Source organism: Gallinula chloropus (assembly GCF_964237585.1).
Source record: "Gallinula chloropus genome assembly, chromosome: 16".
Classification (NCBI taxonomy): Eukaryota; Metazoa; Chordata; class Aves; order Gruiformes; family Rallidae; genus Gallinula; species Gallinula chloropus.
In genome coordinates, this window is record NC_140101.1 from 5219255 (window position 1) to 5231022 (window position 11768).

General features: G+C 43.1%; 1 protein-coding gene across 2 annotated transcripts; it reads left to right on the forward strand.

Moving 5' to 3' along the window:
- Window positions 1-6604: 6604 nt before the first annotated feature.
- PRELID3B (PRELI domain containing 3B) lies at window positions 6605-11548 on the forward strand (the record flags this gene model as incomplete). 2 transcript variants are annotated; one of them, XM_084271362.1, is made up of 6 exons in its annotated part: window positions 6605-6636; window positions 7507-7675; window positions 8045-8134; window positions 8747-8817; window positions 9621-9723; window positions 10319-11548. In XM_084271362.1, the coding sequence occupies 6 exons, from the start codon at window positions 6605-6607 to the stop codon at window positions 10436-10438; spliced, it is 585 nt and encodes a 194-aa protein (XP_084127488.1). In that variant the 3' UTR covers window positions 10439-11548. The 2 variants fall into 2 exon arrangements, with proteins under 2 accessions (XP_084127488.1, XP_084127489.1); XM_084271363.1 differs by lacking the exon at window positions 8045-8134.
- Window positions 11549-11768: the final 220 nt, after the last annotated feature.

Consider the following 11768-nt stretch of genomic DNA (forward strand, 5'->3'; position numbering starts at 1 on the left):
ATTTGTTGACTCCCAACCCAGGTTTGCTAGAATTGTCCAGTGTGAAGTAACTGATGCAAACTGGTAAATAATGCTGATGAGTAATTGGGCTGCTCTCTGGAGGTGTGGACACCTCCTTCCCACAAACAAAACTCAGATAGCTTTCAAAAGATCATATGTTATTTTAGTTCTCAGAAAGGATTTTGGGAGCCAGGTTGCTTTACATGTGTCTGAAAAGGAAATGAGCCTAATTTTGAAACAGGAAATAGGTTTGCAATAGTATTGTTAGGAAACTACATTCCACTTTTTTTAGCTCCATCATACAACAGCTCTTTTTGACTACAGCCTTTGTAGAACAGTTGTGCATGGCTATATCTATTTTAAAGATTTAAGAGGTAGAAAAATAACACAGATTAAGAAACTCCAGGAAGAACCTTTTATGCAATCAATATTGGAAAATAAATTCTGAATCTGCATATACATCTGTGGAAAAGATTTTATACCTTGTTGTTGGAAGAAAGTAGATACAGGAAATAGAATGTGGCAGCTGAGCACGAGTACTTCTCAATACACACCCTGCCTTTTGTGTCATCTTTTTGCCCCCAAAAGACAAGAAAAGCTGTCAGAGGCAAACTTCTGTGCTGTCTCTTGCACTCACCACATTTCATTTCTGCAATAAGACATGTAGTGAGCACAGTGCATAGAATCATAATGGATGAGTCTGGGTTTGATCCTGCCCTGTGAGCAATTGACTTCTCTGTCCTTTATTTCCGTTCCATGGGTTTATATATGACGTAAATTCCTGGCATAAAAAAGTAGTTTAGAAACCTTCTGGCTAGGCAACCAGATGTTCTGAATCTTTAGCCTTTCATGGGATTCCTGCTGCCTGTATCTCCCTTGTCCTTGTGATGAAGGCACATGTTGAAGGTCAGCACACAAAGATCATTATTTATGTACGTTACCTGAAAACTTCTAGGTTTTTGGGAAGGCACTGGCAGAAGCAGTGGGTTTGGGATGTATATGTTTAATATTCATTGTAGGTTACCTATTTCAGAGATCAGATTGCCAATTACAGTCCCTTTCATTCTTTCACTAGCAGATGAGTAGATCACTACTAGTAGGAGGGGTGGTGCTTTCCTGTGGTGTAACATGCTATGGTGCACGTGTGCAGAGCTGCTTAGGCTACACTTTCAGACATGACTTAAACTTGTTGAAGATCATGCTGTGATCTAAAGGCCATACATTCCTATCTAGGCTGCACTATAAGACACAAAAGGGACCTGTTGTAGTTGCTGTTGTTACTTTTATTATTATTGTTGTAATATTTCATTGGGTTTGTTTATTTTTTGTTAATATTTTTGAAGTACTGAAAAAGGCATCTGAACATACCTTTCCCATTTGTTTCTAGCAAAGAATCTCTCTCTAGGTCATACTTTAACATGGAAACAGGGGAACAATGTATTTCTGCACAAAAATATGCTCTGGATGTAGTGATGGACAGCCCTTTGGGAGTGGTTGCTGGGGTGCAGCATCAGAGTCGGGACCTTGTCTTCTTTCATATGGTAATGCTTAGAGATGTGAATACTTGGAGGTGAGCTGCTTGTTGAGACCCTTTCCCCCTGATGGAATAACAAGCAACAGGTCTTCACGTGGAGAACCTCCTGGAAATCTAGCCCCCTCTTGTGGTTTTTCCACGCAGAAAGCACGAATAGATTTACCACGGGTAGACCTGCAACTTTCCTCTGAAAGTTGATATGGTTACTGCTTTCATCCCTCTTAGGTCGGTATGAGTCTCGGGACAGAAAACGATAAGCTGTAAAAATCTGTATTTGCATTTCATGCATCTTGACAGACGCTTTCAGCAGAACGTGGGGGATAAGGGGAAAGGTATTTGTTGGCTATTTCTAGAATCTAATTTTTCTTCAAAAAAGAGGACTCTTGGTTGACTGATAAAGTATAGAAACAAATACAGGCATTTGGTTATCTTATTGTGATCTGTGTTTATTTTGCATTGAAACAAAATGCACAGTACTAACAGATACCAAGTCAGTGTTTATTAGTGGATGAAGAATAAATGCACTGAACTTAGGAAACTCCTCAGTGTCCAGCTGAAGCCAAGCTATGATTCCAGTAGGCATTCTGGGGAGTACACAGTGTTGGCTTAATCAGCCCTGACCACTTGTTCTTGCAACCTTACTGTCTCCTCTGCAAAACTAGCATGGCCTTTCTGTGCTTTTTTAGTTCCACTTATGGTGTACAGTCCAGAACAGAGAAATTCAGCTGCATTGCTCCCTTCCAGCGCTCACCCTGGCTGTATGAACAGTTGTTTCAGTGCAACATGAGTAGCAGCAGCTCAAGAATTGGAATAACTGACCTCAGATGGCATCCATTCCAGACAGCTTAAACAGCTTTGACAGAAGTTGAGAGAATTTGAATTCTTTGGAAAAGTTGAGAAAAGTTGTTCAGTGTACTCTGACAGTGCAGCCACCTTAATTCAGGCAGGTGGTTTAAGATAGTACAGTGCTGAGTTTGCTGTATTCCTGTGCCTTCCATCTGCCCTGGGTTAAACGACGAGTCCAGGCCTGAGCTGTGCCAAGGAAATCTGGGACTATATCAGCTATGAAAAAAGAAGGTGAAATGTTTTGGAGTGGAAGACCATCTTGTTGAAGCAGTGGAAAGAAGTGGTTAGTGGAACTGCTAAAGCCACGCAGAAGAAAAACACCAAAGAACACTGGGTGTGTTTTGATATAACCACATTTTCAGTACTGAGGAGGAAATAGTTTTATTCCATCTATGCTTCTCTGAAAAGAGAAAGAGATGCACTGAAGCATCTGAGTGCTAAACCATGATCCAGTTTGAGCTCTGTCCTGACCTAGTAAATGTATCATCGTGTACATTAACACCATTTCAGGATGTGATATCTAGTGTAGTGGTGTCATTTCTCCATTAGCATCTACTTTTGATGCTAATCAGAAATCTGGAATGATCAAAACTTCTTGAATGAAATTCCTATTAAAATGAGCCAAAGCTAGAGAACTTGGTACTGTCCTACACTGAGATACACTGCTGTACTTTCTTTCTGAAATGAAGGGTATTTGCTTATTAAAAGTACAATTTGAGGTGACCTCTAGAAAGAGAGATGTAAAATGACTTGCAAGGCATTGAAGAGCTGATTCTGGAAGCACTGAAAAGAGAGCTCTGCTATCCAACAAAGCAGTTTTTAAGAAGTACATAGAAGAAAATACAGCCAAGCCCTAATAGCCTTCTACACTGAATTGACTGCTGATGGTGGAAGAATTTTTATAGCTGGGCTATTCACTAGGAATTGTTTAATGGAAGTCATTGAACAAGTATGTCTGCAAAAGAAAACATCAATAATTTAAGTTTTCTGCCAGTACAACTGCCAGACTGACAAAGGGAGTGGGAACTTGTTTTTCCAGCTCAAGAAAAGAACAAGACCTTCAAATGGTTTTCATTAATACTGCATGTGAATACAAATATTTCACACATATCAAAACTTCCAATTTCAGACCAAGGAACTGGTGCTGAATTCCTGCAATGTTGGCTACATTTCAGAATATGATGGGGAAAAAAGACACTACCCAATACATTTTTCTTAAGTGAACAAAATAGTAAACATGCCATAATTTGAAAGCTGTGTTGTGGTATGTGAAGCAAGGGAAGCAACCAGAGCTCACATCCTGCCTTGTGCAAAGAAGTGCAGCAGTAAATACCAAACTCTCCCCACTTACTCTTCACTGTATCGGCCATCTGCAATCTTAGTCCTACAGCATTTTGTTGTGATGATCCCATCTAAGTGCCACTCCTGGACTGCATTCATTTCATTCAGAAGTGCACCTCGAATCACTGCCATTGTCACCAAACCCTTTTCAGTTTAGAATTTAGTGGTATTTTCCACTGCAGAGTGTTTTCATTGATCTCTGGGTTTAGAGCTCTGAACCAGGATGGTGTTTGCTTTTCTAAGTGTGACACAATACCTGTATTTATGCTTTCCAGTCAAAGTAATGGATATTTTAAGAGGCTGCTTAAAGGGGACAACTCCCTGCTGGCAAACATGAGTCCGAAAATACAAAATCATGATGCCTTGTTCTGCAAATAGATTCACTGGAACCTCAGAGCACATACACAATTCTGAAAGCAATTTCAAGCCTTCCTTGACTTGAAAGAGATTGCTCTGCCAACATCTATATAAAGCATATAACTGCAAGGCCCATTCCAAGCATCCGTTTCATTTAGCAGTCATAAGCAAACAGTCCATGAAAGACAGGTATGAACTAGGAAATCTCACCATGAGTTTCCCCAGACCTTTATACTCTTTTGTAAATGTCCATTAAGGTCCTTAATGATCATCATCTTGGTAGAATCTGGGACTGGACAGACTTAGCTGAAAGAACGTTTTCTTAGATTTCAGTTATTAGACAGATACCATCAACATATAGGGGAACAAATGGCAGATTTTTCAGTATTAAATTCTTAGTTGTAAAACTGGGCAATGCAACATCACCAACAAAAAGAATTCTAACATTTACGATGTGCAACTTCTTCCTCTGCAGTCACAAACAAGCATTTTAATTTCCTACAGTCTGGCTTTATTATTTATAATTTCATTATTCCTTTTAAAAGTCAGGTCTCTAAGTGGTTGAGCCTTTGATATCACTCGATCACAGAAACATATTTGAACAAAACTGTTGAAATAAAATGATGTTTTTATGACGAAGAGTTGTTGAGATCTAGCTCCTAATCTGCACCACATGTTGGCATGCTTCCTTCTTGGAGATGTCATTTTGCTCTGCTTCCAGTAGTTAACATTTCTTTGACAGAAAAAACTGCTGAGAGGCTACAGATAGCCTAATGGATAGGAGACCGGTATCTGCTGACTTGCTGATGGCTATTTAAGGGTGACTGTCTTCCACAACTGTGTATTTGCCTTCTGAGATCTCTCAAAATGCTTAGAATTTTTAGCATCCTTTGCAAAATTCTCCAGTTGCAAAAATCACTTGGTGGGTATTAAGACTACAGTGGATTTAGAACTGTCTTCTTCCAGAAATAACTTTGTACACTATGACAGAGTTACCAGCATATTAACAATTTTTAGGAATAGTCCCATGAGGTGGAAGAGTCAGGAAATATAAGTTCAAGATAGGTCTCTTGAGCAAAAATGTGTAACAGCTCTCACTCAGGCATTAGCTACTGATGGATCCTGGTTGTTTATAATTAAATAGCAGCTTTTTGGTATAATAGCTTCTGTATTTGATGTTCAGCACAATTAACAAGAATGCATGGGAATGCTGACTGAATCTGAGTCTTTCCACAGACTGGCAAGGATTTCTGGCACTGCAGAAAGATGCCAGAAATCTCACTATGTGAAGTGACCTGTTTCTGGGAAATTTCCCTCCCAACCTTTTCCAGTAAGGCCATTATGAGCACATAACAGCCACTCACTGTTTGAGAGTTGTGTCCATGAAATGCTGTCCTGCCATCTCCCTGCTCAAAAAAATACTCAAGACGCTTTTGACACTGTCATCTTGAGAACTACAGATGAAAACAGTTGATGATGTGCCACTAAATGCATGTGGGTTGGTTTGTTGCTACAACTTATTACTTAGTGCTCTATTAAACTCGTAAATCACTCCTGGTTTATTCCAAGGATGAATAAGAGAAGCAGCTTGGGACAGTTAGTTGAAACTCTTCCATTCTGGAACAGCCTGCCTGTTGCAGAAGGCACTTCATAACATGGAAAACAGTGAAGAAGCTGTTTTGTAACTGACGGTTATAAAATAACTTCCGGTCAGTGTACTTACAAAACGCGTTGGCTAAGGAGAGTAGCCAGCTGGCCTGGGTGGGGCATCGGTATGACTGTTCAGGCATCAGTTAAATAACACGGATACGTGTCCTGTCTTTCAGCCCGGCGCACGCCCCGCTACACCAGTGAGCCCCAGCGGCTCCCTGCGCCCTCTGGTGCCCGCTGCAGGCATGGCCCGCGTTGCCCGGGGCAGCAGGGAAAGGGCGCTGAAAGCCTGCGTTAGCCCGAGTTCCAGCTCTGACCGCGCCGTACAACCCCAGCCCGTTACGTTCGTTCGGTGAGCGCCTTACGGCCTGCGGAACCTGACGCGTTTTCAGCTGTAACTAAAACTCGTCTCTGAGCTGACGGAAGCCGCTCCGTTCCGCGCCTTATCCCCGCCTCGGTCCCGGGGCGGAGAAAGGAGCCAGAGGAACGCGACGGCCCGTGCCGAGGCATCACCCCTCGCACCGCGAGTGCCGGGACAAGGGAAAGTCCGGCACGAGAAGCCGCCTCCGGCACCGGAAACGGCCCCGCCGCGCGCAGGCGCGGTGAGCGCGACAGGGCCATAGTGCGGGTGCGTGACGCCCTCCACTGCTCGGACACAGCGGCGGATGGCCTCTGCGTGACCGTCACGGGGTACGCGACTCCTGACGTCACGGGGCGCCGCGCGGGGATTGGAGAACAGCGCTCCGTGCCCTCGGCTCACTACGCGCTGCGCAGGCGCGGCAGCTGCCGGCGGCGGTGCGTGGCTCCGCGGCTGCCGGAGCGGCGGGGCGTGAGGAGCGCGGCGGCGCCCCCGGCCCGGTCCCACCTGCCGCCGCCATGAAGATCTGGACTTCGGAACACGTCTTCGAGTAAGTGTAGCGCGGGGCCAGCGTGAGGGGGGAGCAGGGCTGGCCCGGGGGAGGGGCGCCGCTCCACCGGCGGTCGAGGGAGCTCGCCCCGGGGCTTTCTCTGGGCCCCATGCCCTACTCCCGCCCCGGCCGGCCGGGCTCCGCAGCCCGGCTCCGGCCGCCGCGCCTTCCTCGCCTCCGTTGACCTTCCGCCTGCGCGTCCTTGCCACCCCGGGGTCACTGGCCGCGGGGTGCGGCTGGCGGGATGGCGGAGCGCGGCGGGCCCGGCACCGAGCCGGCTGCCGGCGGTGTGTGCGAGTAACTGCCGGCGGCTGGGCGCGTTTCTCTGGGGTCGGAGCTGGTGACCCTGAGGAAGCCGCTTACAAACCGACCCGGGAGACGTACCGGTGTGGTGCGGAGCAGGTGCGGTGTCGGCCGTGTCGAGGGTGATCTTTATCCTGTCCTCGCCTTCTGGGTATAGGGCTGCCCGAAGCGTTGCGAGTTGCCTCATGTTGTCGGGGCCTGAGTGCTTCAAAACACCTATGTTAAAAAATAATCCAACAGACATATTTGTTAGAGGAAAGAAACAGCTTAATTACTCCAGTGATACTAAAACCTGAGAAAAACCTGCAGCCTCCCAGTATTATATATCACAGGGAAATGTTATCAAGCTGTGAAGCAGAAATTGAGGTCAGGGGTTAATCAGGTGTGTGTGTGCCTGACTTACACGTACCACCGTCCCAGCCACAAAACATGTTTTCCTCTAGAGATGGGTATTTATAGGGTTGAGAACTGGAAACTGCATCAAGTTGTGTGTTGTGTTCAGTTTCAATGGGAATCCTGTTAATAGCCAAAGGTGTGCAACTTTGTGCCTTGCTTCTGTTTCGGCAGTCACCCCTGGGAAACGGTCACGACGGCTGCCATGCGGAAATACCCCAATCCCATGAACCCCAGTGTGGTTGGAGTCGATGTCCTGGACAGACATGTAGACTCTAGCGGGAAGCTGCACAGCCACAGGCTCCTCAGTACCGAATGGGGAATCCCCTCCATTGTGAAATCGGTATGTACTGTGGCACAGAGCTTGAAAAGGATGCCGGAGGGAGGGGAAGCTGCTGAACCAGGTGGCGTAATAGACGTTCATCATTTCATAACTTTTAATGGTTTAAAAGTACCAGTATTTCTGTACTGGGGAAGCTTAGCAGCAGTACTCATAGTGACTTCCTGACAGCCAAAATTGCATAGGTTTTAGATTCCTTCCATCTTAAAAATGAGATCTACCCCAACTACATAGTTTTATCTGAAATTAAACCCTTACTTTGTTGTCCCAGTTTGTTTTCAGTACAATAGCTTCTACTTACACATTCTAAAGCATATGAAACACCACAGTTCATTAGCATAATTAATTCCATATATGTTTGCCTGTCTTTAGCTCATTGGCACATGCAGAACAAAGACATATGTTCAGGAGCACTCTGTTGTTGACCCAGTGAAAAAGACAATGGAGCTGAAATCCAGTAACGTAAGTACTCTAGATGTTTGTGCAACTGAAATAGATTATGGATTTTGTAAACTTGCAAAGGAAAATCATCTTGAAAATTACTTGTTGTGTTAGAACAATACAAGTTAAATGTTTAAGGAAGGTGTTCATAGCTGACTGGTTCTGCTAGTCAGGCCCAAAGCAGGATGTACTGAGGAGCAGATAGCAGTAGTTTTGGGGGCGGGAGGGTGTTAAGAAAAAAATTTTTAAAGCCGTTTGGTGTACACTGTGCTGTTCCGAACCATGTACTGCTCCATCTGTCTGGCCTCACCCTTGAAATGTTTTATAACTGTAGTGGTGTATATTGATAAATGACCCAAAAACTTAAAAATGTGAGTGCCCTCCCCCTGGCAGTGTTCAAGGCCAAGTTGGATGGGACTTTGGAGGAGGGGGTGCGACTAGATGAGCTTTGAGGTCTCTTCCCACCAAGTCAGTCTGGAATGCTGTGAATTAAATCAGCAAATGCTGAGCTCGGAGTCTTCTCTGACTTGTTCTACAGCACTTGCAGGAAAAGTATAATGTTTAAATTAGATACAAGCGTTAGTTTGCAATCTGCAGTTTTATTAAGGGGTAATTTTGTTTTATATTCTACAGATTTCATTTACAAACCTAGTGTCAGTAGATGAGAGGCTTGTCTATAAACCACACCCTCACGAACCAGACAAGTAAGTACCTCTTTGCTCTGAGACTGCCCTGAAATAGTGCCAACTTTGGCTTTGAGAATTCCCATGGTTTCCCTTGAACAGGGGTTTACTTCACCTCTGTTACAGTAATTTGTCTAAAAGAGAGTTAAATGGCATGTCACTTTCCCTAGTGACGTGCTTCTGTGGAGCACTAATGGGAAGCTTAGTGTCATACTATGATGGAGTCCAGTTCAGAGCAGCTTTTCAGGGATTCTTCCTGTGTCCTGTCTATAACTGAGCTTGTTTGTTACCCACTCCTTTCTGACCTCTTCACTAGAGGGACATTTACCTGCCTCTAGTCCATAATTTTGGAGCTTTGTGTTTTGGTGTTTGTTGGGGGTTTTAAAGCAACTTTAGCACTTACTGAGTCTACACTGCTGGAATTAGAGACAATTCTGAAGGATCTTTCTAAGGGTTCTAGCATAAGAGGGGTTTTGTCTCATGACAGTCAGAAATGTTACATCTCTGTTGTTGAAGGGGATGTCTTAATACTGTTCTCCCAGTATACCTTTGCTCCAAACCTGTTATTGCCATTCTTAACTTGCTGCTGCTGAAATGAAGATGGTTGAGTGCTCCAGAGGGACCCCTGGACTTGGTGGGACTCTTGAGTTAAAATATAATCAGTTAAGAACTGCGGAAGTGGGCTGTGCTTATCAAACAAGAAGTTCTGTGTTAAAGGATGAAACTAATGAGGAAATGTACTTGTTGGGGAGGAGCGAGTTTTTCAGAAATGCATTGTTTTTTAAACTACTCAGAATAATTGCGTTTCTTACTCTCTGTTTCAGAACCGTTTTAACACAAGAAGCAATAATATCTGTAAAAGGTGTTAGTCTCAGCAGTTACCTAGAAGGGCTAATGGCAAACACAATTTCTTCCAATGCTAATAAGGTAAGTAAAACCCTCGTGTAAAATATATGACTGGTGGATAAATGAGAAGGGGAATTAAAATCTCTCCTTTACTTCTTGGCTTTTCAGCAATCACAGGAAGGCTTCACGTAGTTCTGCTGCCTTTACTGTAGGGAGTGAATGCTCCACTTGCTGAACTTCTTGTGAATGCAAATAAAGAATTAGTGTTGGCAAAGCTCTGAATCTTCACGGGAAAAACATCTCCACTCACTCAGCAGTTTGGCACTGTCGATCTTTTGCCTCTATTAGCTTTTGCTATTGAAAAAGGATATACATCCAGACAGTAGCTATGTGGGAGTAATGAAAGCAGTGTTTTAGTTTAGAATGTATCCTGTGGGAAGCCAAAGTTGTCTGGAGTTCAGCCTCAAGAATGATAGAACAGTCTGGATGAAAAGCCTTTTGTGGCTCCTGACAAAAGGAATGTTATCTTTAAATGTCAGGCAGTACTCTGGTTATGTCTGTACCTTTCTTCCTTTTTCAACTATGGTGTTTTAAGTTGCTTTTAGTAAAACAGGGGTTAACCTGTTTACTTATTTGCTATGAATTATACACTGATAAACTGTTTTTTTAACTTCAGGGCCGTGAAGCGTTGGAATGGGTAATTAATAGACTGAATGCTGAAATTGAAGAGTTGGCAGCTTCAGCAAGAGGAACCATGAGGAATTCAATGGCAGCAGCGGCATTCGTAGAGAAATGATAGAAAATATTTGTGTTACTAACGAGGTTTAACAACCTGAAGCTTTTCTCCAAACCTAAATACATGTATCCTTTGTTATTTAAAGGCATACCTATGTATTGGGCATGTTTCAAATTTCATCTGGAGAAAAGCTGAATTCTTACTAATAAGACTGATGGACAAAGCCTAATTAATATATTGGTTCAGCTGGACCGAATTTCGGTTACAGGAGAAGAAATAATTTTCAAGTGTAGTTCCTGTATTTACACGAACACTAACTTATGTTTTCAGATATGAAGAAGCCTCACTGAGCAATGAGGCTGCATATGATGGAGGAGGCTGGCATGTTAGGTTAACTTCTGTGGAATTTTTATTTTGTGTGACCTATGGACTACCTCTTTGGGGACCAAGCCCAAAATTAAGCAGAATGGTTTGCTCCAGCATTGTTCTGTTTGTTAATTTTTGATAGTTGTGTGATACAACTTGGTTTATTACCTGAAGCTTGAAGTACAAAAGAATGTACAAAATATTTTTTGATAAGCTTTTTAACTTGTTTGACTGTTTGAGCTAACATGGTACTCATTGTTTTTCAGTCAATATAGCAAAAAATACAAAGTGTCTCTTACCTACTAAGACTTAAATTCTATTCCTAAATGTGACGTTAATGAACTGGGCGTGCAGTAACTTAAAATCGTATCTTAAACTTCTAAAATAAGTATCTCTGTTTCTAAAAGCCTGTTAAATAAAGGGGTACAATAAGCATAGAGCCTCCAAATCTTGCAAGCTGCTAGGGCATCTAAGAACTGTAGGTACTCCCCTCAAAATGTCAAAGAACCAATTAAATGATTAAAAAACCTTTGTGAATTTGGCTAAAGAGATACTAAACCTAAGAGGAAGTAATAGTAAAGAATATAAATGATACACTCATTAGTTTAATCATGCTCCAAAAATAACTTGTTACATCAACTGAATATTGTGTTGTCCTTTCATTTAAACATAGTGTTCTAAGTTCCAGAAGGTCCTTAACATAGCGTTCTAAGTTCCAGAAGGTCTTTTGCCCCTTGAATTAATTTGCTCACGATACAAGGCTCTTTAAATGAAAACCTTGAGAATAAAATATTTTGTACAGTTTGTGTTTGTTTCTTGGTACTCCCTGTAGATTCCTGGTACTGTCACCAGTTGTTAGCTGTGGGAAACATAAAGGTCAGACCTTGACATCCTTCCTTGTGTAGTATACCAGTCTGCTGGTAGTCCTGCTGCTCCTTCACTGAGAAGGAAAAAAAAAAAAAAGTAAAGGCACAGCTCTAAAGTAGCTGATGCCTGTCTTTTGGTGCCAGAGGCTTTTCCTGGA